Here is a 24,930-nt window from a genome sequence, read left to right as displayed (position 1 = left end):
AAATAATCAACCACCAAATGAGATCAGATTTTTATTCATATTGTGAAAAACCGGAAATAATCTAAATGTCCAAAAACGGACAAGCTAAGTGATGGTATACCCATAAGTGACAAAATGTATAGAGCTATTAAAAATATTATTTAACAAAGAAAAAAGCTCATAAAATACTGAGTGGAAAGACAAGGGAGATTTTAAGTTAATATGGCTGGCTATAACAAAATGTTGCAATAGTTATCTTAGGGTAGAATGTGGGACTTCTTCTTAGCTTTGTTTATTAGTATGTTCTAAATTTCCTCATTCAGTATTTATTTTGAAATAAAAAACAAAAGCTAAAAATATTTTTTAAATGACCAATTATTAATTTTTAATCAGGTTCTCAGGTTCTAGGACTTGACTCAGGTTGTAAAGAATAAAAGTGATGAGAAATGTACATCTAAATTCACATCAAGCAAAGAGCCTGCATTTTACTACACACACCCATAGCTATAGCTAGTATTTTTAAGTCACTTGTTGGAATCAGACTCAAAGAACAGAGTCAAGAGCAGGCAATATGCTCTATATAATCCTTTTAGTCCCACTACTTTATGACTTACAGGTGTATTTATACTATAATGCCAGATCATACTAATGCCTAGACCATAACAATTTTTAATGTCACAATAAGATTATCAAAAAAAAATTTTTTTTAAGTTTATTTATGGGGTGCCTGGATGGCTCAGTTGGTTAAGTGACCAATTCCTGATTTAAACTTAGGTCATGATCTCATGGTTCATGGATTTAAACCCCATGTTTGGCTTCGCACTAATATCACAGTCTGCTTGAGATTCTCTCTCTCTCCCCTTTCTCTATCTCTCTCTCAAAATAAATAAACTTTTGAGAGAGAGAGAGAGAGAGAGAGAGAGAGAGAGAGAGAGGCAGGCAGAGAGAGGGAGAGGCAGAATCCCAAGCAGGCTCCATGCTGTCAGTGCAAAGCCCAACTCGAGGCTCGAACTCATGATCTGTGAGATCATGACCTGAACTGAGACCAAGAGTTGGATGCTTAACTGACTGAGCCACCCAGATGCTCTGGTTCTCAAAAATTTAATAATGGCAATAGATTGTCTTTTCTAATCTTCTTTTTAAAAAAAGATGAATAGATATTATGGTTTCACAAAGAACAGGAATATTCTTGCTCAAAGGTCACAAGAGCCCAAAAGAACTATGAGCAGAGAAGAAAATTCCTTATGTTTATGACAATTTCTAATTCTTATAAAGAAAATACAAAACTGAGTATCATTAACTTACCAAATTTAAGGGGAAAAAAGAGCCAATTTAAAGGAAAGAGAACCTATGAAAAAAAGCTCATAATGAAATACTTAAAATTGCAACAATTTAATCCATTTTACTGAGATTATACAGAACATTCAAACAGGGCTAAACTTACGAAAATAAAACTAAGGAAGATGCACTATATCATGGCTCTGATGTGTTAGCATAACTTTCTAAGTTGGCTTTATAAATAAACTTTTATTGAAAATAATAATCTCATAAAAATGTGCTGAAAATGTGTATCTTTGTAATTATCTGTATTTAAATGTGAAGTATTTTTATAATACTAAAGCTGAAGAAACAAACGAATAAAGAAATTAAGAATACAGCAACAGGGCTTCATATTAAACATTTACGCTTTGGTCAAATTGTCTGTATTTTCTCCCATGGTCACTGGTAGAAATGAGAAAAAATAAAAGATGAAAAGAATAAAAAGAGGGGTGCCTAGGTGGCTCAGTCAGTTAAGCGTCCAACTTCTGCTCAGGTCATGATCTCACGGTTTGTGGATTTTGGCCCGGTGTCGGGCTCTATGCTGACAGCTCAGAGCCTGGAGCCTGCTTCAGATTCTGTGTCTCCTCTCTCTCTCTGCCCCTCTCCCATGCGCACTGTGTCTTTCTCAAAAACTGATAAAAATCAACACTTAAAAAGTTTAAAAAAAAAAAAAAGGAATACAAAGAGAGATAGTCATGATGTCAACTCTTGTCAACTAACCCCCAGGGATTACGTATGCAAAAAAAAATGTCAGATTTTAACTACACTGTTCTTGACATATATGAATCTTCCAAAGAATTTTACTCAAGAATATATGCTTTTGTTTCTCCCCACATCTGCATTGCCAACTCAAGGTGATGGAGTCCACCTACAGTGATTTTCACAAAGCTAACATATGCTTAAGAGCTAACTGAATTTTCTTTCCCCTAAACTGTGTGCTCATATCCTTTGACCATTTTTTCTACTGGGTTTGATTCGTAGGTGTTCTTTACGTATTAGAAATTAGCCCTTTGTACTATGAGCTACAAATACACTGCTGGTAGGTATTACCTATCAAATTAAAAAGAAATAATTACAAATTACAAAAAGACAACAATAACAAAAAGGATGAAGACGTGAGATGCTATGGCCAGGAAAAGGAACATTCTATTAAAAATAGGGAAAACTGAGCCACCTGGGTGGCTCAGCTGGCTCAGAATCCCACTTCAGCTCAGGTCATGATCTCACGAACTGTGAGTCTGAGCCCCACATCAGCCTCCACCCTGACAGTGAGGAGCCTGCTTGGGATTCTCTCTCTCTCCCTCTCTGACTCTCCCCCATGTGCATGCTATGCTCTCTCTCTCTCTCAAAATAATAAACTTGAGAAAAAAAAAATCAAGGAAACTGATTTCTAATATCAGATCTGCCACAGACAAGCAAGTCATTTCATCTCTGTGAGTAGGATTCTTTTTACACAAAACAGGAAAAATAGCTGCCCAGTATCCAGTATACATAGTTATGTTAAAAATAAAGTAAAAGAGGGGCGCCTGGGTGGCGCAGTCGGTTAAGCGTCCGACTTCAGCCAGGTCACGATCTCGCGGTCCGTGAGTTCGAGCCCCGCGTCAGGCTCTGGGCTGATGGCTCGGAGCCTGGAGCCTGTTTCCGATTCTGTGTCTCCCTCTCTCTCTGCCCCTCCCCCGTTCATGCTCTGTCTCTCTCTGTCCCAAAAATAAATTAAAAATGTTGAAAAAAATAAAAAAATAAAAAAATAAAGTAAAAGAGGTATGGAAAAATAAGTATGTAGACATTAAAAGTTCAGGTCCTGTTTTAAAATAAAATAGAAAGTAGGTACCATGTCAAAACATGCACATACACATACAAAAGTAGGTATCAATAAATATTTATTAAATTTAGTATTTCTAACTTGAAACTTAAAAACACTAGTGTCTAGGAAATACAGTGCTTTGCTATTTAAAATAAGTCCAAATAGGGCACCTGGGTGGCTCAGTCGTTCAGCATCTGACTTTGGCTCAGGTCATGATCTCACGGTTAGTGAGTTCAAATGGCACATCAGGTGAGTTCAAGGCCCTGATTTGGGCAAAACATGAGCCCTGTGTGAGCCCTGCTTCTATCTCTCTCTCCTCCCTTTCTCTCTGTCTCTCTCTGCCCTTGCTCACTTGAGCCTTGCCCCCCCCCCAAAAATAAGTAAGCAAAATAAGTCAAAATAAGCAGCAATTAAGTGGTAAAAAAAAAAAAAACAAACAACTAATTAAAGGATGAAATTAAAAATACATCATTTGAAAATTAAAAGCAAAGGAGAATTTTCTTTTGTGGTCACACCACTTTATTACATCTTGATAGTGACGCCTTATAAAAAGTATGTTGTAGAGCTCTACCTAGTGGTTAAGTAGTGACTTTGCCAATTCCACTAAATCTAACGTTAAAAAATTTTCAGACAAGAGGAAAATGGAGAGGTGTGTTGGAGGGGGAGGAGTAGAGAGTGGAATCCCCATTATCATCTCTTAAGAAAAGCTTCTCTCTGTTTAAAAAGCTTCTCTGAACTATTCTTTTGAATGATCCTAAAAATTTTTGTGCTTTGTTTAAGTGGGTAGGCCATTTCTACAAATACATCATTTGGCTATTATTATCTCCTTAGAAAGACATGTAAAAATAGTAGCCAGTAAAGAATAATATGAGATAATCTGGGTCTTACACACAGAGTGGTTTTTAAGAATCTGTGTACAGGGGCGCCTGGGTGGCTCGGTCGGTTAAGTGTCCGACTTCAGCTCAGGTCATGATCTCACGGTCCGTGAGTTCAAGCCCCGCGTCGGGCTCTGTGCTGACAGCTCGGAGCCTGGAGCCTGTTTCAGATTCTGTGTCTCCCTCTCTCTCTGCCCCTCCCCTGTTCATGCTCTGTCTCTCTCTGTCTCAAAAATAAATAAATGTTAAAAAAAAAAATTTTTTTTAAAAAGAATCTGTGTACAAAATAGCAAATACTCATAAAGGTTCTCAGACGGGTATCGGCAGTCCATTATCAAAAGGTGCTTATGACAAGTTCTTAAATAGCAGGACATTTCTGGTGTAGAGTATTATACATTCATTTGCTGAATGGCTAAAAACATTTTTCGTATCTGGAGACCAAAAAGGCCAGATTATTACTCTTAATTAACAATGCTAATTAAGGGTGCCTGGGTGGCTCAGTCAGTTGAGTGTCAAACTTCGGCTCAGGTCATGATCTCATGGTTTGTGAGTTTGAGCCTCGAGACGGGCTCTGTGCTGACAGCTCGGAGCTTGCAGCCTGCTTTGGATTCTGTGGCTCTGTCTCTCTCTGCCCCTCCCCCACCTGTACTCTGTCTCTCAAAAATAAATAAATGTTAAAAAAAATTTTTTAAATGCTAATTTTATTTTAGAAAGTGGAATTTATCAATATTTTAAATAGGCATTACCTTTGACCAAGAAATTCTACCTCTTGGAATTTATTCAAGAAAAACTTCACATTAGTACAAAAAGATATAGGTACACTATTGATAAGGGTTTAAACTGGCAGAAAGCCATTTGGTAGGAGCTTTTTTCTTTTTTTTTTCATAGAGCACTCACACAAGTGGGGGAGGGATATAGGGAGAGGGAGCAAAAGAATCTTAAGCGGGCTCCACGCTGAGTGTGAGGCTAGATCTCACAACTGTGAGATCATGACATGAGCTGAAATCGAGAGTCAGATGCTCAACTGACTGAGCCGCTCAGGCGCCTTTGGTAGAATCTATTAAAATAAAAATGCGCATAGTCTTTCACATGGAAATCTTACCATGAAGCATTCTTCTTGAAAAATACAAAGGCATATAACAGAACATTTGATGCAGCATATTTGTGACAGTAAAAATTAGAAACAATGGAAGTGTCTATGAATAATGCAAATGGTTAAATAAACATTACTTCCGTATTACAGAACAACGGAGACATCTGAAAAGATTCAACTAGATATGCACTGTGATGCTCTGCAAAGGGGAGAAAGACCTGTACACGCTATGTACAGCAGACCGTTCAGTGGGACCAGAGAAAGAGAGGGAATTAAAAACGCATACAAGCGAAAGTGGTATTTGAGGGTTTTTTTTTTACAGTACTCATGTACTATCGTCTTAATTTTAAAAACTACACATTCTTCCTCGACTTCACATAAGTGCTTTCATGATTCCATAAAGACTCATTTTATTACAGCTTTACTTAGCCAAAAGACGGAAAACGGATTTTTTTTTTTAACTTAATCTCTACAACAGAATCTCTAAAAATCTCTGAAACAGAAAAGGTTAGAAATCTATCTGGTTCTACCTGCTTCTAATGTGTCTGGTTCATCTGGTCTCTGGGCGATCTGTAAGTAATACAACAAAGAGCCGTACAGGTGTGTCCTCACTCGCTGGAATCCGCCACCTAAGGAGATACAGAGTGCAAACCCTGTTTCAAATGAAAGTTAAAACAAACACAAAAGGTGTGATTTGTAAGAAATTTAGATGAAAAAACCTGTCTTCAAAATGAAGTCTAACAGTTTCTTCAATATGATGTGAAGCGAAGAGTCTCCAATAGAAGCAAAACCCACCACCGGGTTCTCTGCTGGAGAAGGTGATGCGAACGAGCTATCGAGCATAAAAGCGTAATGGGTCTCTCCGGGTCCCAAGACTAATGGTTGCTTCTGTTCAGTGCGAACGGCTTGGCTCAGGTGAGCAGTCAAGGTGAACACGGCACCTGCTACCACTGGCATTAACTCCTGCGCTGCTTCATCATCTAGTATCTTAAAGCAGAAAGACAAATCAGCTACAGTCATTAACAGGTTTTATATACCCTGAGCTTTCACCTACCATTAAGAATATAAGAATGGAATGTCATTGATCAAAGAAAATAAAAGCTAATATATAGAAAAATTTAAATATGATACTGGTAACGTGTGTTCGTAACCAGAAGGGATTCCTATCAGGATTCCTTAGAGAGGTCTTTAATGTAAATTCACACAAGTGGTCACCCACCAGAGTGTCCCATTCAGTATGTCTGGGGTGGGATCCAACCGTGTATTTTTAAAAAGCTCCCTACATAATTGTGATACCTACTTTGGTTGAGAGCCATTACTGTACAGAAGACTTTCTCAAGGATCGCCTTAACACTGGCAATACACAACTCTATTTATTCCTAACATAAAAGGGGAAAAAAAAGGATGGTGGGAAACTGTGTTTTTAAGTAGTATATAAAGATCTGTTCAGCAATACGGGAAGTAATTAGGAAGTAAGGAAGTTCAGGAAGCAATTTAGGAAGTAGGTTACCTTATCATGCACATCTTGTAAGATATCACGGATAATCAGCTGCCGATCCTCTGCCCGAATGAGGTCCTGGGGACAAGCTGTGAGTATAATCTCCACCAGCTGCCTCCATGACTCCAGCACGTGCCGTTTTGCATGAAGACACTGCAGCAGCTTGTTTCTTCCTACCACATACTGAAGTATAGTGCTGATTTCCTAAAGCCACAGAAATTGAATCACAAGGTTAACAAATGGGCAGATAATATCTTTTACCAAAAGGGTCCGATTTTAACTTTATCTTTTTTAGTAATCTCTACACCCAATGTGGGGCTCCAACTCACGTCCCTGAAATCCAGAGTCGCACACTCCATCAACTGAGCCAGCCAGGCACCCCAACAGAGTCCTATTTTTCAAGAGTTATTTATTCTGTCAGTTAACCTGAACACATCTGTAGTATATTTAGGAAACCTTCCACGTGCATGCCAGTCAGCAGAGGTGGTAGGGGTTTTTTAACCCCATTTTCTTTGTAGTATCTACTTACACTTACTCTAGAGCACTGGAATTGCCTAAAACTCAAGTTCAAGGGCATGTCTCCCTGACATATCTTTTATTTCTTTGCTTCTTGCTTTGGCCTAGCCACCTGTGTTTCCATGTGTGTGGTTCTTCTCACCTGACCTCTAACCCACTGCTCCCCACCTGTGATGAAAAACCACTCTCTCTTCCCTCACCGACAGAGAACAAGGGAAGTCTAATACACAATATGGACAGGTTGCAAATCCTAAACTAGCCTAGCAGAAAAAAAAACGTTACTTACTCTGGCATCCAGATATTAACTTCAGTTTAGTTTACAAGTTTTAAAGTCAAAAATGGAAGATTCCATTAAGGTTTAATTTCAAGTAGTTTACTAACTGATGAACTACAAGTCAATTTACAGTTTTGTCTTCTAACTGGCAGTTAAATAGGTAGAAGATTCAAACTAACAAGTTCTCAATAGGGCTTACCTCCATCAGGAGAGGTCTCTGTCCTATGGCTGCCATACCCTGGAGGGCATTTACTTCAGCTACAAGGACTCTATGAAGAAGCTACAGAATTGAGAAAAGAGTGAAAAATCAGACCATTTCAGAATAATAACCTCTAGCAATTACTATAAACTGCCTTAGTGGAAACAGTTTTGGATACCTCTATATATAATCTATAAGTGACTCTGTTCGGTCTCCAGTCAAAAACATTAGGTGTCCCTCACATTACTGAGTGGGACCAAGGAGCCTCTGTGGCAGGTACGTTAGCGCAAATGCCCTTGGATATCTTCTTCCTATTAGTGAGACCATTAGCAGTTACCTGGTAGAGAGTAAAACCATTCCATAGCTAGGTGGCATGACTACTATCAGGAAGGTGATGGGGAACCTTTTAAAGAGGTAAAGCTAGTGTCGCCTATTCTGTTTCATTTCCCTGCTGTTAGAAAAGTGAAAACCACAGTCTAATAAACCAATACCCTTATCAGAAAACAACTGCATGGTTCTCTTTTTGTCTGAGGACTCAAAGTCTAAACCACTTGATACTGCACACACTTTAAAACAATCCTTACCTTGACGTTGCAGACTGTCTGTCCCCGTAAATTCTTGTGTTCACAGTTAGCAATAACTTGCTCGATCTGGGCCCGATCAAAGAAATCCAACTGCAAAGGCTCAGGGATCTCCTGACTGAAGTCAATCGAGTCAAGAATGCTTAGAATCTTTCGACGTACTAGAAAAAATAGAAAGTGGTTCGATTTTATTTGGGACGGTGAGGAGAAGAGCAAACCGTTGTACTCAGCTCACTCTCAAAGACAGTGCTAGGTTCAATAAAGGGAGTTGAGGGGGTACCTGGGGGGCTCAGTCGGTTAAGCGTCCAACTCTTCATTTTGGCTCAGGTCATGATCTCACGGTAGTGAGATCGAGCCCCGAGTCAGGCTCTGTGCTGAGCATGGAGCCTGCTTGGGATTCGCTCTCTCTCCCTCTCTATCTGTCCTCCCAGCTTACGCTCGCACTTTCTCTCTCAAAACAAATAAATCAACGTGGGGGGGGGGGGGGGGGGAGAAAGAAAGGATGTTAAGCCCAGAAATGGAAAACTGTGTTGAAATCTAAATGTGATTTTATTTCTAATACATCCATTTGCAAAAACATTTTTTCCCATTCATTCATCCTAGTTATAAAAAAGTTATTTTTGAATGACAACTAATCCTTTCTATAGCTCTTCTATACCAGTTCAGAATTTGCAGATACAGGTGTCATAATTATCTCTTCAAATTTAAGCAATTTAATATATACCTATAAATTTATTATAGATTCAAAGGGTTTTACCTTTTGTAGCAGTGTCAAAGTGAAGGAACCCAGAGACAGACCTATTTTCATCTTCTATTCCTCCTTCACCATCTGTTAGAGCATCAATAATAACAGATCAGGAAAAACAACAACATACTCATAAAATTTATTTGGAAATAACAAGGTATTTTTTTTTCTAGATCACTGTTGCTAGGTCAGAGAGCCCTCTGCAAATGGATAATTGAAATGCAAAGATGATGAGAACTTACCAACATTCATCTAATTCTTTCTGTCCCCAGGAGATCCACTTCACAATTGTAAAGAGGATAATCAGAACTCCCAAAGAGGCAGGACCCATTCCCACCAATGCGATGACTAGAAAAGCTTATGTTTAATTTGCATGTATAACACACATTAAAATACCTTGGGTCATCCTGGCTCAGTGTGGCAAACTCCACTGAATATTTGAATATAGCAGAACGCGGATGCTTCAAACAATAATCAAATAGCAATTATGGGATGAATTTAAAAATTTTGCGTTTTAAGGAAAAAAAATTCTAAAGACGGAAAGAACTTGTTTAGCCTACAATCACACACTAAGTGCAAGACTGCGGCGCATGCCTTCACAAGGACCAGTCAGCAGCACAAGAAAACAAATGGCAACATGTACACACTCACCTGAGTATGGTCTCACAGGCATGTCGTCCAGTAAGAGATGTAGGAGCCTCTGGGTATGTGACCGTTGACGATTCAGAGAAGTTACCCGTAGTTCTATTGAGGCAGTCTTCATTAGCCATGACATCTGGTTCAGCATAGACATTTCATACTCTGCAAGTTAAATACATGAGTTTAGTTTCCTAGAGTATAGTAACAGGATCGTAACAGATCTAAATTCCTTAACTCGTCAGATATTTGCTCACGTAAGTAACATACTCCATAATTTATGAAACTTGGCATCATAATAATTTATCACCCTGGAAGAAAATTAAAAAGCAAAAACAGATGCTAAGAGAAAAAAAATAAGCACGTCCATGTCTATAAAGATGAGCCAAAGCAAATGAAGAACAAAAGAGAATCAATTTTCCATTACCAGGATAATTTCACACTTATCTATAAAATTCTAAGTCTGTCCTACTTTGACATTAACACAGACTTCATACTTAAAAACAAACACTAATTCTCAAATATATAACTTGTAAAAAAAAAAACGCCCTAATATGCAGTTTGACTTTTATTTCATAAAACAAATACCCAATGCATAATTTTATGATCTCTCTTAAGATAATCCAGGACATGTGATTTCACATATAATTAGGGTTGGTCTTCACAGCATAGCAGCCGCAGCCCTGCGCTACCCTACGGCTGTGGGCCTCAGAAAGGGCTACAAGGTGACCAAGAGCATGAGAAAGCTGAGGCACAGCCACCAAGGGCACCTCACCAAGCAGTCCAAGCTCACACGGGCCATGAACTGAGAGGTGTGTGGCTTCACCCCACAAAAGCAGTGTAGTGTGAGGCTGCTCAAAGTCTCCAAGGGCAGGGGGGGCTCTCAAGTTCATCAAGAAAAGGGCAAGGACACGCATCAGCACCAAGAAGAGGAGAAGAACTTAGCACATCCTGGCAGCCGTGAGCGAAGTGGCTGTCGCGAAGGACTGAGCCCCTCCCCACTCTGCACACACTGAAACGTTTCCAGAAACAAAACCAAAAATGAAACCTAAAATCAGGACTGGGAATCACTTATACAAGTTTCTGACTCCACTATTTTTAATATGCCTGATTTAAAGTCCTAAATTCTAACAGTATAAACATAAAACACACCAAATAGTACTACAACCACCACCCCTACCACCACAGTAACAGGCAAAACTCGTTTTTTTTTAAAACTAGGTTGATTTTTAAAAGACAGATACAGTAAGAGACAAAGCATTAACTTTTCTATCTAATTAGGTATAAAGGAGGGTTGCTTAAAAAGCTTATAATATAAACAGATCTTAGAATTAAAATTAAGACATGCTTATTATGAAAATGAAGCGAAAAATGTTTGTCATTAGATAATTCCCAAAGTTCTCTCATTTCATCACTCTAAAACGTGGATTAGAAGCAGATAATTACTAGTAATAAAAATTTATTATGAAATCCGTGAGCTTACACTTCCCAGAACATAAATACAAAAAAAAAAACAAAAAACCTTAAAAAAAACTCCATGGACTGTAACTGTCTAGATATAAATCGAATTCAGAAAATTGTTACAAATTGATCAGAAAGAAAATTATATAAAGTAGAATCCTATAAAAGAGAGGCAGCCTGGGATTGCATTGGTTAGGTCAATAAACTCAGTTATTTCCACTATACTTAGCTTTCTATTTCTCATTTCAAGATCTCAAGTGGTTTCAATACGTACACAAGAAACAAAAGTAAAACAAGACATTTTAATTAAACACCGTCACTCAAAAAATCTAAATTTCCAGAATCTTCTCAGATAAATATTTTCTTATCTCTTCAACACAATTTAAATATTTTATTTGGTAGTATAAGGATCAAATTCCATCCCTGACAAGCTATTTTTAAATAACTTTATGCCAGCAGCTAGAACATGAGGCTTCTCAGTGACAAATTACAAAAGCAACCCAAAATAACGAAAAAAGCAAAGTAACAAAATGAAACGGAATTCCACAAACACTGTAACTGCTACCCTGAATGTTATATAAATAAAATCACATAGACTTCACAAATTAGTTATAACAATATGGGAAAATAATGTCCTACCTTTGTTAGAAAAAGGTAAATGTTGCAACTGTGAAAATAAGAAATCCTGGCTGGTTCTCAAGTACCTCATAGTAGGACCAGATGTATCAGAGCACGCACACAACTGATATATCACCTAAAGAGTTAAAATGAAGTAAAAAAAATCCACAAATCATTTCTTTTGTGTTATAAATTTTAAGTTAAAAGGTGAACTTAGATTTACTAAACAGAAGCTAAGACCCATCAATAACTTAAGAAAAATGGATAAACACAGATGCTCACTTATAAGCAATCATTAGCACCCCAACTCAAGAATATAGATTGGAATAGTGCTGATGACATTATTATACAACTCATGTTTAAGTCAACCTCAGTATGTTCATTAATACATATAGTTAATTAAAAAAGTATAGTAAAATAGTTAAGTATTTTAACTATTACTAATAACAAATCACTTGGAAGTAACTTCTAAAAAATTTTTTTAGCGTTTTAATTCACTTTTTGAGAGGCAGAGAGAGACAGAGCACGAGCAGAGGGGCAGAGAGAGAGGAAGACACAGAATCTGAAGCAGGCTCCAGGCTCCATTCTTTTTGATCCGACGCGTAGCAAAGAGTCCAAAGCAGAGCTCGAACCACGAGCCGTGAGATAATGACATGAGCCAACATCGGCCACTTAACTTAATGAGCCAACCAGGCACCCAGGAAATAACTTCTAAAAACCATACTTAATTTAGTTGAACCTTAGGAAGGTAATAAACTTACCAGGATTGAAGTAATCAAAAAAATTACAAAGAAATCCAGATTCAACTAAATAACAAATATAAACTCTAAATTAAATAAAAATTTAACAGAAAATAATAGAATTGGGGATAAAGGCTTGCTTTTGTATAAATATAAGAAATACCTATAATATACATAAAACTCTCCATTAGGTATATGAGTATCATATACCTAAATAGATAAAACGGCAAAAAACATTTGAGAGGAAGGAAAAAATATATAGCCCACCATCAAAAATTGTCCATCCTTTTTAGTGATAAAAAAATTAAGGGGCACCAGCATGGCTCAGTCCATTAAGTGTTTGACTTTGGCTCAGGTGATTATCTCAGTTTATAGGTTCAAGCCCCTCTTCGGGCTCTCTGCTGTCAGCACAGAACCTGCTTTCGATCCTCTGTCCCTCTCTTTCTCTGCCCCTCCCCTGCTTGCACTCCCTCCCTCTCTTTCTCTCTCAAAAATAAATAAACATTAAAAATAAAAATTAAGGCCTCACTGGCTCAGTCAGTAGGGACTGCAACTCTTAATTTCGGAGTCACATGAGTTTAAGCCCCACATTGGGTATGGATCGTACTTTAAATAAATAAATAAATAAATAAATAAATAAATAAATAAATAAATACTCAGTCAATAAGGCAGGCCTCTTAATGTAAACAGCAAAATTTTTAACTATAAAAAGCAAATCCTGGAGTGCCTGGGAGGCTTAGTTGCTTAAGCATCAACTTCAGCACTTCAGCTCAGGTCACGATCTCACGGTTCATGAGTTCGAGCCCCACATCAGGCTCTCTGCCGTCAGTGAAGAGCCTGCTTCAGATCCTCTGTCCCTGCCCCCCTCTTTCTCTGCCCCCTCCCACTCATGCTGTCTCTCTCAAAAATAAATAAAACATTAAAAAAGCAAATCCTAGTATTTGGCAAAGTGGTAGTGAAAACTTTCATTTGTGAAAGATTTATTTTATAAATACTTATTAGATGCTTTCCATGTAAAAGGAATTTTAAATTCATCTGTTATTGGCTCTACTTAATGCATACTATAATTGTCAGGATTACTTGCAAATTAAAATCTGAAGTCATGGGGCACCTGGCTATTTAATTATCAGTCGATGAAAATGTCGGGACAGAGGCTTACAGGGTTCTAACCTATGTTTTCTCTGGGAGCAATGGTTCAATATTCGCCAATTCAGTGTTCACTGTCAATTTATAAAACCAGTAATGACAATCAACTGCAAAACCATGTCTGAAATTACATTCTTTTTTTAAATGTTTATTTATGTATTTTGAAAGAAAGAGAGAGAGACAGAACGAGTGGGAAAGGGGCAGAGAGAGAGCGGGAGAGAGAGAATCCCAAGCAGGCTCTGCACTGTCAGCACATAGCCCGGCATGGGGCTGGAACTCACGAACTGAGATCATGACCTGAGCCAAAACCAAGAGTTGGACACTTAACTGACTGAGCCACCAAGGCACCTCTGGAATTATATTCTTAAAATAAACAAAAAACAACAAAAGTAACTAAAGGTGTTTGTTAGAGCAAAGTAAAAACTTGGATATGATGTACAGAAAGTTCATACAGAGAGGGGGAAAGGACACAAAACTGTCAGTTGAATGTAACTATACAAACAGGTATACACAAGGAAAAAAGATAAGAACACAAAGTAAAAACTTAAATAGTTCTACTGCAGATGCATGTTGTCTTTCAAATAGCTTTGACATTATTTTTGATACTCTATTAACAAATAAAAATTTGATAAGCTGATAACGAACGTCTTGAAACAAAACAAAATCAGTCAATCGTATCAGATGATCAGTTCAGAAGATACAAGAATAGAGGCTCAAAGATGTGGGACAAGTAATATATTAGGGGAAGGACACAGAAAAGGAGTTCCCAAAGCACTACTAGCCATTTTACAAGCATGTGCCTAAAAACCTCCCTAGTTCCCAAGACCAGGCAGGAAAAATGTCCATCCTGAGAGGAGAGAGCACAGGTCTAGGCTCGATCTCAACTTCTGCACCCAGAAAGTCGCATACTGCCGGGAGAGGAAGGTAACTAGTTCCCTTTGCTACAATCAGAGTTATCTAAATTCACAAGCTCTTCAAAGTTTGAATTTTTTTTCTGAAGCAGAGTGAAGTATAAACCTATAGGTGAAGGAAGCATCTTTCATGAAAAATGGAGCAGTGCCTCATTAAAATGCAGATTCTGACTCAGCGGCCTGGAGTGGGGCCTGAGATTCTGCTCTAACAAGCTCCCAGGAGTGCTGCTGCTGAGGCTGGACCACGCTTGGAGTAGCAAAGTCACAGAGCATATGTAATAAGCTGGCAGAATGCTGGTACAGACATGCTTCCTTTGGCCAGTACAGTGTATTAAAAACCAGAGAATCTGGCAAACCGGGACCCACATGCTGACATGGTGAAAACTACCAGTGCACGTGCTTCCAGGTCCGCCAGATCCTCCTCCTCCTCCTCCCTCTCCCAACCTTTTTGTCTTACATCTGGCTTCATTCACTTACTTCACCTGCCTAACTCCTTTAGCCTAGATGATTAAGCTTATCAACTACTTCTATCTAAATATGTCGAATTCTGTGATGCTGTTAAAATGTACATCAAGTTGATTCCCCCATTAGGGAAGAATTCATTTTGATTCTAGTACTTACAGTGAAGGGCTGTCTGGACAGCCAGGAGATAGAAGAAAATAGAAGGGAATTACAAAAAGAGAAACAGGAGAATAAAGAAAAACGTCCAGCTCGCTAGAAGTCAACGATGCCTCTCTTATGGCAATGTAAACCAAGGCGCTACTGAAATTGAGAAATGAGTCACATCCTATAAAGCCTAGTTCTTAAAACACCAAATGAATGAAACAAGAAATAATCGTAAGTGAACACAAGCAAAGCAGAGGTTCTCATCCTAGTTTAAACAACTGGACTTTCCACCACCCTACATCTAGCTCCAGAGCTGCAGGATTCACATGGTTCTTAAAAAGCGCTTTCGGGGGCGCCTGGGTGGCAGTTAATAGTCAGTTAAGCTAACAGGTAATAGTTAAGTGCCTAACTCTTGGTTTCGGCTCAGGTCATGATCTTACGGTTCGTAAGTTTGCGCCCCATTTTGGGCTCTGTGCTGGTAGTGAGGAGTGTGCTTGGGATTTTCTCTCTCTCTCTAGGTCTCTGCCCCTCCCACTCTCTCTCTCTCTCTCTCAAAATAAACTTAAAAAAAAAAAAAAAAAGGTACTTTCACCCACATCTTACATTCTCAGTTAAGCCTCATAACAACCCACTGCACAAACTAAAAAACTCAACAGAAGTTTTGTGACATGCCCGAGGTGATTTAGCTAACTAACTAGCTAAATCACAGAGATGAGAATCAGAGGTCTTCTGACCCAAATCCACTGCTGTCTTCACCAAAAAGAAACAACATGCAACAGAACCACTGGAAACTTTCTACGCTAGCAGGTCAAAATCCACCTCGAGTTTTCTCTCATTTTTCAAATGAGCAACACATAGGATCTGTAGATCTATAGGATCTGGGGGTCTCTGTTTTATGGATTTAATCTATATATGAAAGACAAGGCAAACTACCAGATAAACTCATTTCAATTCAAGTCTTATTGTTATACTTCTGCATCTGTGATATATTCAAGCATCTAGTTAAATTTCTTCTACTAAGTGCTATGAAGTGCAGCCTTCTGTATACCTGGTAACATAGCTCAGCGAGTTGAGGAGATTCTCTCACTGCCACTGGACCTGTTCTCCCTTCAGTTCCTTTCTCCAAGATGTTTAAAATGGCATGAAGGCATGTTCGAGGGCAACCTAAGACTCCTACGTGAAACCAAAAAGAAATTCAACTTTTAAATTTCTGCATTAAAACATTAAAATACCTTTAGAAAAGTTAAATTCCATAAACATATGTTCTACTGTAAACACCCTTTCAAATACTGACACCGAAAATTAATAAATGCTAATTTTCCAAGGCTTAATTTGTCCAGACTTTGTCTAAGTCCTAAAGACTGACCTACCACATGACCTCTCACTTTCAGTGAATTATCCCATGAGTCCAGAACTCAATGAATGATCACTTAGCTAAACAAATACGACAAGAAAGAAATGTCCGTGTGTCTTATGGCTGTACCTGGGTCCTGTAGGTTTGTGGTACTGACAGGCTTCTTCAATTCAAAGCCCAACAGGTAGAGAGCAAGATTGGGTGGACTGCGCTCCAGAGAGGTTATGAGAAGATTCAAGATGTGGATTCTTGTTTCCTGACGGATTCCAGCTAGTTTCTTCTCAAGTTCTGATCCTTCGTGTGGAAACCCACAAAACAAAATTGCAAAACAAAACAAAAATCGACATAAGCCACATTTAAATATATATAGCTTGCATTCCAAACCTCCATGTTTTTCTTCAAGTTTACCTCATTAGCCATCACAGTGAGTTCACATTTGTTGAAGAGGTTTCCACAAAACCTTACAGGTTTGTACCAGCAGATTTCCAAACTTCTCTATCATCGCCAATAGACAGTTAACGGTTTTCTTTATATTAAGTATTTATATAAAGTAAAAAATGAATACATTAATATAAGACATACTCTCTCCTAGGGGCGCCTGCATGACTCAGTCGGTTAAGCGTCCGACTTCAGCTCAGGTCATAATCTCACAGTTCGTGAGCCTGAGCCCTGCGTCGGGCTCTGTGCTGACAGCTCAGAGCCTGGAGCCTGCTTTGGATTCTGTTTCTCCCTCTCTCTCTCTGCCCCTCACCCACTCACACTCTGTCTCTGTCTCTCTCTCTCTCAAAAATATACGAACATTTAAAAAATTAAAAGAAAGAAAGAAAGAAAGACATACCCTCTTCTAGACGTACAAATTCTTCTGTGTCTTCACTATCCAAACATTCTACAAATCCAGCCATCAGCTTCTGACTTACACTCTGGAGTCATATAAAGATTTGTTAAAAGACAAATTTATAAAGTTCTTTAATAATGTGAGAGAAACTATGATAAATGTGATATACATTCACAAACATTTGTCTCTAAAGAAAAAAGGCAAATCTCTGAAGTATTTAGGTTTCAGTTACACTTTTAATAGGAAACTCAGTTCCTGAAATAGTAGTAAGTTAGCTCTCTATAGAAATAATTGAAGAACCAAAATTTTCTTTAAATGTTTATTTATTGTGAGGGAGAGAGAGAGTGCAAGCAAAAATGGGGGAGGGGGAGGGGGGAGAGAGAGAGAGAGAGAGAGAGAGAGAGAGAGAGAGACGGAGGGAGGGAGAGAGAGAGAATCCCAACACAGAGCTCGATGTCACAGGCGTGAGATCATGACCTGAGCTGAAATCAAGAGTCAGATGTTTAACCAACTGAGCCACTCAGGTGCCCCAAGAAACAAAATTTTTAACACTTTCTCGGTTTCAAAACTTGCTTCCCCAATTTTCTTTCCCAAAGAATCAAATCAGTTTAAAAAAAAAAAAAATACATTAAATTGCCATCTCATGACCCCTTCATTTATATACCCAATGGTATGGGATCTTAACTAAAATAAAATATAAAATTCTCATCTCTCTTTACAAATGTTTTGCCTGTCACCAGTTTGATGTTTCTGGGCTGAGAGATTAGATACTACTTAATCTCCTCGAGGAATATAGCAGGATGTTAAAACTGGTCATAATAATTCATACTCAAATGTATATGAGTGAGGAGCACCTTGGCTGACTCAGTTAAGCATGCAACTTCAGCTCAGGTCATGATCTCACGGTTTGTGAGTTCGAGCCCCGCGTCGGGCTCTGTGCTGATAGCTCACAGCCTAGAGCCTGCTTCGGATTCTGTGTCTCCCTTTCTCTCTGCCCCTCCCCTGCTCATGCTCTGTCTCTGTCAAAAATAAATAAACATTAAAAACATTTTTTTTAATATGAGTGAGCTGAGAACCTCACCTACTACATCCCCTATCATGTAGTTTTCAAGAACCTCATCCAAAGGCCAGATTAGACATCAATATTTTACTATAAACAGTGGTTCTCAACCTGGGTGGTACTGACACTCCAGATGGCACTTTGGGAAATATGTGACACCAGGGGCACCTGGGTAGCTCAGTGGGTTAAGTGCCCAACTCTTGATTTCAGCTCGGGTCACAATCTCATGGTTTGAGTTCAAGCCCCATATTGGGCTCTGTGCTGACAGAGCAGAGCCTGCTTGGGATTCTCTCTCTCTGCCCCTCCCCTGCTAATACTCTTTCTCAAAATAAATAAATAAACTCAAAAAAAGACAAAAAGAAATATGTGAGAGCCTTCTGAGTTGTCACAACCAGAGTTTACTACTGACAGACAGTGTTAGGGGACTAGGGATGCTAAGAGTCTTGCAATATGAGCAAGAGTGACACACAAAATGAAGATCTGTCCCATCCAAAATGCCAGAGTAGTCTCTGTTTTAAAACACTGCGAAGGAGGACACAACAAAATATAACTAGCTACAAGCAGTGGTTTCCAACATGAAGATACAATGGGTCAAACGCCTACAAAGAGGGAAAAAAAGCAGCAGATTCCCCAATAGTAGCTATTCAGCGAGCTATTCGGAATAGAAACGGACTATAAATTGGATTAAATGAACATCTGAAAACTGTCTATAGTGCAATAGCCAATGAAGTGACACAAATGTAAGTCACCAGAAAGCCACAGAAGTAGACAACTCAACAGTGAGAAACACTGAGAATTGCAGAGGCTCCCTCAGATTGTACCCAACTGACAGAGGGAGAAACAACAGATGCAAAATACAAGCAGAAGCTGCACTTACAAATCTCATCACTTCAACTGCTCTATTAGAGGAGCAACAGTCCCGCTACGCCCTCCTGTCCACGTGCGACAGCACAGACAGCACAATCACACACTACAGCCTGTGCACTGTCACTGCGGATAGCGACATCCGCAAACACGAATCACAGCCCAGTTGATGAACAGGTTTCACCGTCATATATAAATCTACTTACTCTCACAGAATTTTTTCATAAACAAGAATATGATTCCTCTAATAGACAACTGTGACTTCCATACGTACTCAGAATGACCCAAAAGAAGTAACAACATGGGGTGTCTGGGTGGCTCGGTCGGTGAAGCAACCGACTTCGGCTCAGGTCGTATCTCACAGTTTGTGAGTTCGGGCTCCGCATCAGGCTCTCTGCTGTCAGCATGGAGCCTGCTTCAGATCCTCTGTCCCCATCTCTCTCTGTTCCCTCCCTCTCCCTCTCTCAAAAAATAAATAAACATTAAGAAATAACAAGAACATCAGTTACCTGGTCATGTGTGAAATCTCCAACCAATTTTATCTGAATATTGGAGTTACAAGAGATACAGCAGAGGATCTTGGCACTTTCAAAAGCCAATTCGGGATTAGTATTGCCATGATATAGGTATCTTTAAAACAAGAAAACATTTGAGGAACAATGTGACACAACTTTTGGCTTTTAAAACACTCTTCTCAACAAAGAACATATAGAATCAGGGTCGTAGAGCACTCTTGGGTAAATTAGACAATGACTTCCATTCTAACTAGATACAGTCTATTACGGGTTGAACTGCATTCCTCCAAAATTCAATCGCCGATATCTGAACCCAAAGTGAACTTTTGGAAACAGGGTCTTTGTAGACACAGTCAGTCAAGTTAACGTGAAGTCATTAGGGAAAACCCTGGTCCAACGACTGCTGTCCTTATTAAAAGGGGGAATTTGGAATAGACACGCACACAAGGAGAACGCCATGTGAAACTGAAGACAGTAATCAGGGTACTGTCTCTGTAAGTCACAAAACAAACAGTGCCAAGCAAGCCACTGGAAGCTAGGACATATACAGTGAGAAGTTTGCTCCCTAGCCTTGTCCTCCGAACACCCAGTCTCCCTACGGGAGACAAATAGTACCAAAGTAATGTCATTTTATACTTAGAAATGTTTAGGAACAGAATCCATTAAGGAAGAAGAAAAAGAAATTGTAAAGGTCAGAGAAATTAAAATCAGAGGGGCTAAGGAAGGTAAGAACAAAATGAGCCCCACTTACCCCACTCGCCAAGTAATGAATGAGAGATCTGATCAGATTTGGAAATCAAAGGTAGAATGCCCACGTGATTTTATTTAGACATTTTTCTACTACAAATGTAACTTACCTGGCAATATTCACCACATTATCAGCCTTCTTAGTTCTGGGATTGATTCCCTGTAATAGCTGTTCTAAAGGAGAGACTATTAGAGCTAGCTGACTCTCTCTTAGAAGATCCATAAAGAGATTTTCCTTTTGCAGAGTAAGATTGAGAAGGGCAAGGCAGTGCTGCACTGCTTTCTCCAGATGTTTCTTCCCTAGAAAAAATTACAAAGAAAATTAGAAAGTTCTACATGAATCTTAAAAACATATAGTTCTTAGGAAAACAAGCTAAAGGACAAATTCTGGACTCAAAAAGCCCTCAGAAGATCACTTACAGCAGCAACTTCATAAAACTGTTCACTCGAGCAATTCACAGTAATTTGGTAACTCAGGATTCTTTGTATGCAATGGCCTCTCGTCATTTTCCCTGATCTCTTCCTTGATTATTTAAAGCAATGGTTCTCGGATGGGGGTGATTTAGGCCCCAGAAGACACCTGGCAAGGTCTGGAGATACTTTTGGTTGTCACAACTGGGAAAGCACTACAGGGATCTAGTGGGTAGAGCCTACAAAGCACAGGGCGGCCCCCACAACAAAGATTTTTATCTTTGAATGTCAGTGTGAATGGTGCCAAGACCTAGTAAGCGATTTAGAGTGATACATGCTCATTGCAGAAAACGTGCAAATAAAGAAATTGAGAATTTGAACAAGGATCACCCATAAACCCACCATTCAAATTTAAAATACATGGGCTCTAGAGCCAAACTGCCTAAATTCAAATCACAGCCCTAAAACTTGCTGCAGATAAAGATGCAAAACCTCTCTCTTGCACAATTTCCTTATTTACAAACTGGAAGTAATAACATCTACCACAAAGGGCTTTTGTACAGATTAAATGTGTTAAATGTGCTCTTAACAGCACCAAGTACATACGAAGCACTCAATAAACCATGATAATTAGCAGTAATAATGATATTAAGTGAAATTTATCAAACACTATGTATCAGGCACGATAGTAAGTGCCTTGACAAATACCATATGGACAAGAAACAAAAAGTACATTAGATTTAAATGTAAGCACATTAGAGACATCAAAGTGAAAGAAAGATCATTATAATTACCTATAAAAGACCATGCAATGAAACACAGTTCTACTGACAGTCTCTGTACCTTACTCTTTCACTTTTAATATACTTCGCTTGTATGACTCACTGAAACCACCACTGTGGATACAGAGAATCTTACAGTGAAAAAGGACTTCAAAAATCATCTCTTTCAAACCTCCATTTATAAAAAAAGAAAATATCAAAACTGTTTTCAAGACGTTAAGACATTCAGGCACACACCAGGGAAAGGGGCATAGGTATCCAGCTGCTTAACGCCTTCCTCCAGCAAACTAAGAGCAAGCTCCAACGTTGGTGACTCATTCAGAAGATGATACATCAGACTAAATCCTGGTGGTTTGTAGGCTATGATTTCTTCTCCTAAATAGAACATAACACAGTCCAGGAGATGGACAGTTAGTATTTTTGTCATACCCTTGATTTATATGAAATATATGAGACTTGTAAATTAAACGGCATCTAAACGGGCTACTTTCAATTTAGAGACAATGGCACAAACTGTACACAGTGGTAATTCCCAAAGGGCTGATTTGCTCATAGTAGTTAGTTACCTATGTTAACTCCTTAAAGGATCTATAAGGAGGTGTTCTTTCTTTCATTCAGCAAAATTTTACTTTATTTTCTCTTGCTCAGAACAATTAAAATAACTAAAACAATGTAACAAAAAAAGATTATATCCCAACTTAATTCATTAACTTAGAAATAATCTGTATCTTATATATATAAGTTATAAATAGCTTTATCAATAGTTGACAGCATACTTGGAAGTGATAAATTACCTTGTAATTCCACAAACTGGTCTACAAAATCTTCAAGTTGAGGCTCATAATCTCTGAGCAATTTATAAAACACTTCCAAAACAACCTCAGCAACTTCCCACTATAGAAAGAGACAAATATTACAGTAATAATAAAACAGTCCAAGGTGATGGCCTTATTAAGCTTTTCATTCCTCCCACTTTTCTCCAGAACGTGACTGAAGTCCCTTCTCCAAAGTGTCAAATATTTCATATTTTCTCTAAAATTCTCAGGTTGTAAAGGGGCCGAGAAATCATCTAACCGCCCTTATATCACAAAGAAAGCTAATGAAGCTCAGAGCATGAATAACTTCCCCAAACCATAAAGCTTGGTAGCAAACATGCTGGAAATTAAGCCCTGGACTTCTATTCCCAGACCAGTATTCTATCTTATATGACTCTAGCCAAACAAGTTAAGAAGACTCAAGGGGCGCTTGCCCCTAATGGACCCGTTAATATCTTTTTGTTAAAAACAGTTTTTTAAGGGGCACCTGGGTGGCTCAGTTGGTTAAATATCCAGCTTTGGCTCGGGTCATGATCTCATGGTCTGTGAGTTCGAGCTCCGCATATGGCTCTGTGCTGACAGCTCAGAGCCTGGAGCCTGTTTCTGATTCTGTGTCTCCCTCTCTCTCTGCCCCTCCCCTACTTGTGCTCTTTCTCTCTCTCTCTCTCAAAAATAAATGTTAAAAAAAATGATTTTTAAAAGCTATATAACGAGGAAAAATATTTATGCCAAAGGAAAAACATGTATAATAGTATAGATGGCAAAATTAAAACTTTGTTCTAAAAACAATTCCACTGCAAAGAATTTATTAAGGCTGAGGCCGGTAACTGCAGTTAGGGTGGTTTTTTTAAATTATTATTTTAAAATAATTTCCACTACACATAATTTTATCAAGGCTGAGTCTAGGAATTAGGATTATACAGTGATTTTTTTTATTATCATTTTTAAATTATACACCTATCTATATTTTCCAAAAACTTCAAGATCATTTATTTAAGTAAAAAAGGCTTATTATCACCACATAATGAATGATTTTCGGATTTATAAATATATGTACTAGCTCTATGTCTATGTTATTTATCTCAATGTAAAGCACTGTTTTTGTGAGAAGCTACTGTTCTAAAATACAGTGACAGAAGTTAAACCTGAAGAAGACTTTCAAGTGAAAAGAATCCATGAAGTTGAGGAAAAATGCCTGAGGGTAAATATGTTGGGGTGGAACTGAAATCAGTGGTAACCAGGGGAAACAGCAGCACTGGAAGGGTCCAGATGCATGAATGAAAAACAGTAACCCCTGGCAAGAACATGGCTGACTCAAGATCTAAACCCTTAGGTCATAATGACCTTTTTAAGAAAAGGCAAATAAGGTACTTGAGACAAGTGTGAAAACGTATCGGAGCATTTTGCTGAAGAGGTCACAATTACCAGCATCCATTATTCAGCATCTGAAATGACTTTTATTAACAAGGCATGGCTGCTGTCATTGTTTTCATCCAATAAGGAAATAGATGTTAAAGAGGTAATTTTAGGACTTAAATGTACACCACTCCCAGTATTTATTTTAACTATGTGAGAAGCAAAAATCATTAAAACGGACAAAAAATGAGTTTCAGTTATTTGGGACTAAGTATTAGAAACAAACTGTGTCCAATGAAAGGGTAATAATGAATACGTACACCATGCTACATACAAGTAATGATTATGCAATCAATGAAGAGATGGTTTTCAAAGAATCTTTGATGGCATGAAAAAGTGCTCATGACACTGTATTTAGTGGCCAAAAAGAGATACAAACGAATGTTAACTATCTCAATTTAAGCGTGTGTGTGTGTGTGTCTGTGTGTGTGTGTACACACGTATGGATATATGTATATATGAAGAAGGATACGTTATCCTTCCTTTGGCAACAGGATTATGGATAATATAATTTCTTACATTTTTCTATAGTTTCCTAATTGTCCCAAATTAACACAAACAAAATTATTTTTATAATCACTAATAAAACAACAAATAAACCCAACAGGTTCAAAAACAGCAAATTATAAAGTAGAAATGTCCCTACAAGATACATCCAAGCGTATTCTGCGAGGCAATAAACAATATTATAGACTAAGCGAATTACGTCAGAACCTGAAAGGGTCTCTTCCATAGCTTAGTGGTTATGAGCTTGAATCTGGAATCAGAGTCCTAGGTTCAAATCCTGGTTCTGGACCTTAGGCAAGTTCCTTAACCTTGCTAAGCCTCCATCTGTAAAATGGGAATGTTCATAGTACCTGCCTCACAGTAATAACGGAATTACGTAAGATGATATATACAGTAAGTTCAGTTGCGAGTGTGTCACAACCAGAGGAAATACGTATGTAAATGTCAGTGCTCCCTCAGCCTCCATCCCTGGCAAACATAACTGACAGATCACACACAATACGTCTTCCTATCAAGACAAGGCTCCATAATCCAGAAGTGCTACTAATCAAGAGAAATTGGTGTGCAAGTTTCAACTTATTTCAATCTCTAAACTAAATCACCTCAATAAAGGATGATATGT

At 38.4% G+C, this 24,930-nt stretch overlaps 1 protein-coding gene across 2 annotated transcripts in view; it reads right to left on the bottom strand.

Moving 5' to 3' along the window:
- The window catches only part of NUP205 (nucleoporin 205), an 85,247-nt gene that overhangs the window by 26,760 nt on the left and 33,557 nt on the right, over positions 1 to 24,930 (bottom strand). For both annotated transcript variants that reach the window (XR_009610222.3, XM_060633216.3), the window contains exons 16-30: positions 22,365 to 22,464; positions 21,808 to 21,945; positions 20,488 to 20,677; positions 19,625 to 19,745; positions 17,195 to 17,276; positions 16,486 to 16,650; positions 16,051 to 16,175; positions 11,621 to 11,735; positions 9,536 to 9,685; positions 8,897 to 8,968; positions 8,143 to 8,300; positions 7,559 to 7,639; positions 6,582 to 6,773; positions 5,791 to 6,058; positions 5,602 to 5,700 (exon numbers count right to left, since the gene is read on the bottom strand). Coding sequence is in view for 1 of the 2 variants with exons in the window: in XM_060633216.3 (XP_060489199.1) it covers positions 5,602 to 5,700; positions 5,791 to 6,058; positions 6,582 to 6,773; positions 7,559 to 7,639; positions 8,143 to 8,300; positions 8,897 to 8,968; positions 9,536 to 9,685; positions 11,621 to 11,735; positions 16,051 to 16,175; positions 16,486 to 16,650; positions 17,195 to 17,276; positions 19,625 to 19,745; positions 20,488 to 20,677; positions 21,808 to 21,945; positions 22,365 to 22,464 (2,056 nt within the window). In the remaining variant the exon portion in view is untranslated. The remainder of the gene's footprint in view (positions 1 to 5,601; positions 5,701 to 5,790; positions 6,059 to 6,581; positions 6,774 to 7,558; positions 7,640 to 8,142; positions 8,301 to 8,896; positions 8,969 to 9,535; positions 9,686 to 11,620; positions 11,736 to 16,050; positions 16,176 to 16,485; positions 16,651 to 17,194; positions 17,277 to 19,624; positions 19,746 to 20,487; positions 20,678 to 21,807; positions 21,946 to 22,364; positions 22,465 to 24,930) is intronic.

This window comes from Panthera onca, chromosome A2, assembly GCF_046562875.1.
Source record: "Panthera onca isolate mPanOnc1 chromosome A2, mPanOnc1 haplotype 2, whole genome shotgun sequence".
NCBI classification, from domain to species: domain Eukaryota; kingdom Metazoa; phylum Chordata; class Mammalia; order Carnivora; family Felidae; genus Panthera; species Panthera onca.
Note: the sequence above shows the minus strand (reverse complement) of the source record. Positions and strands in the feature narration are given on the sequence as shown.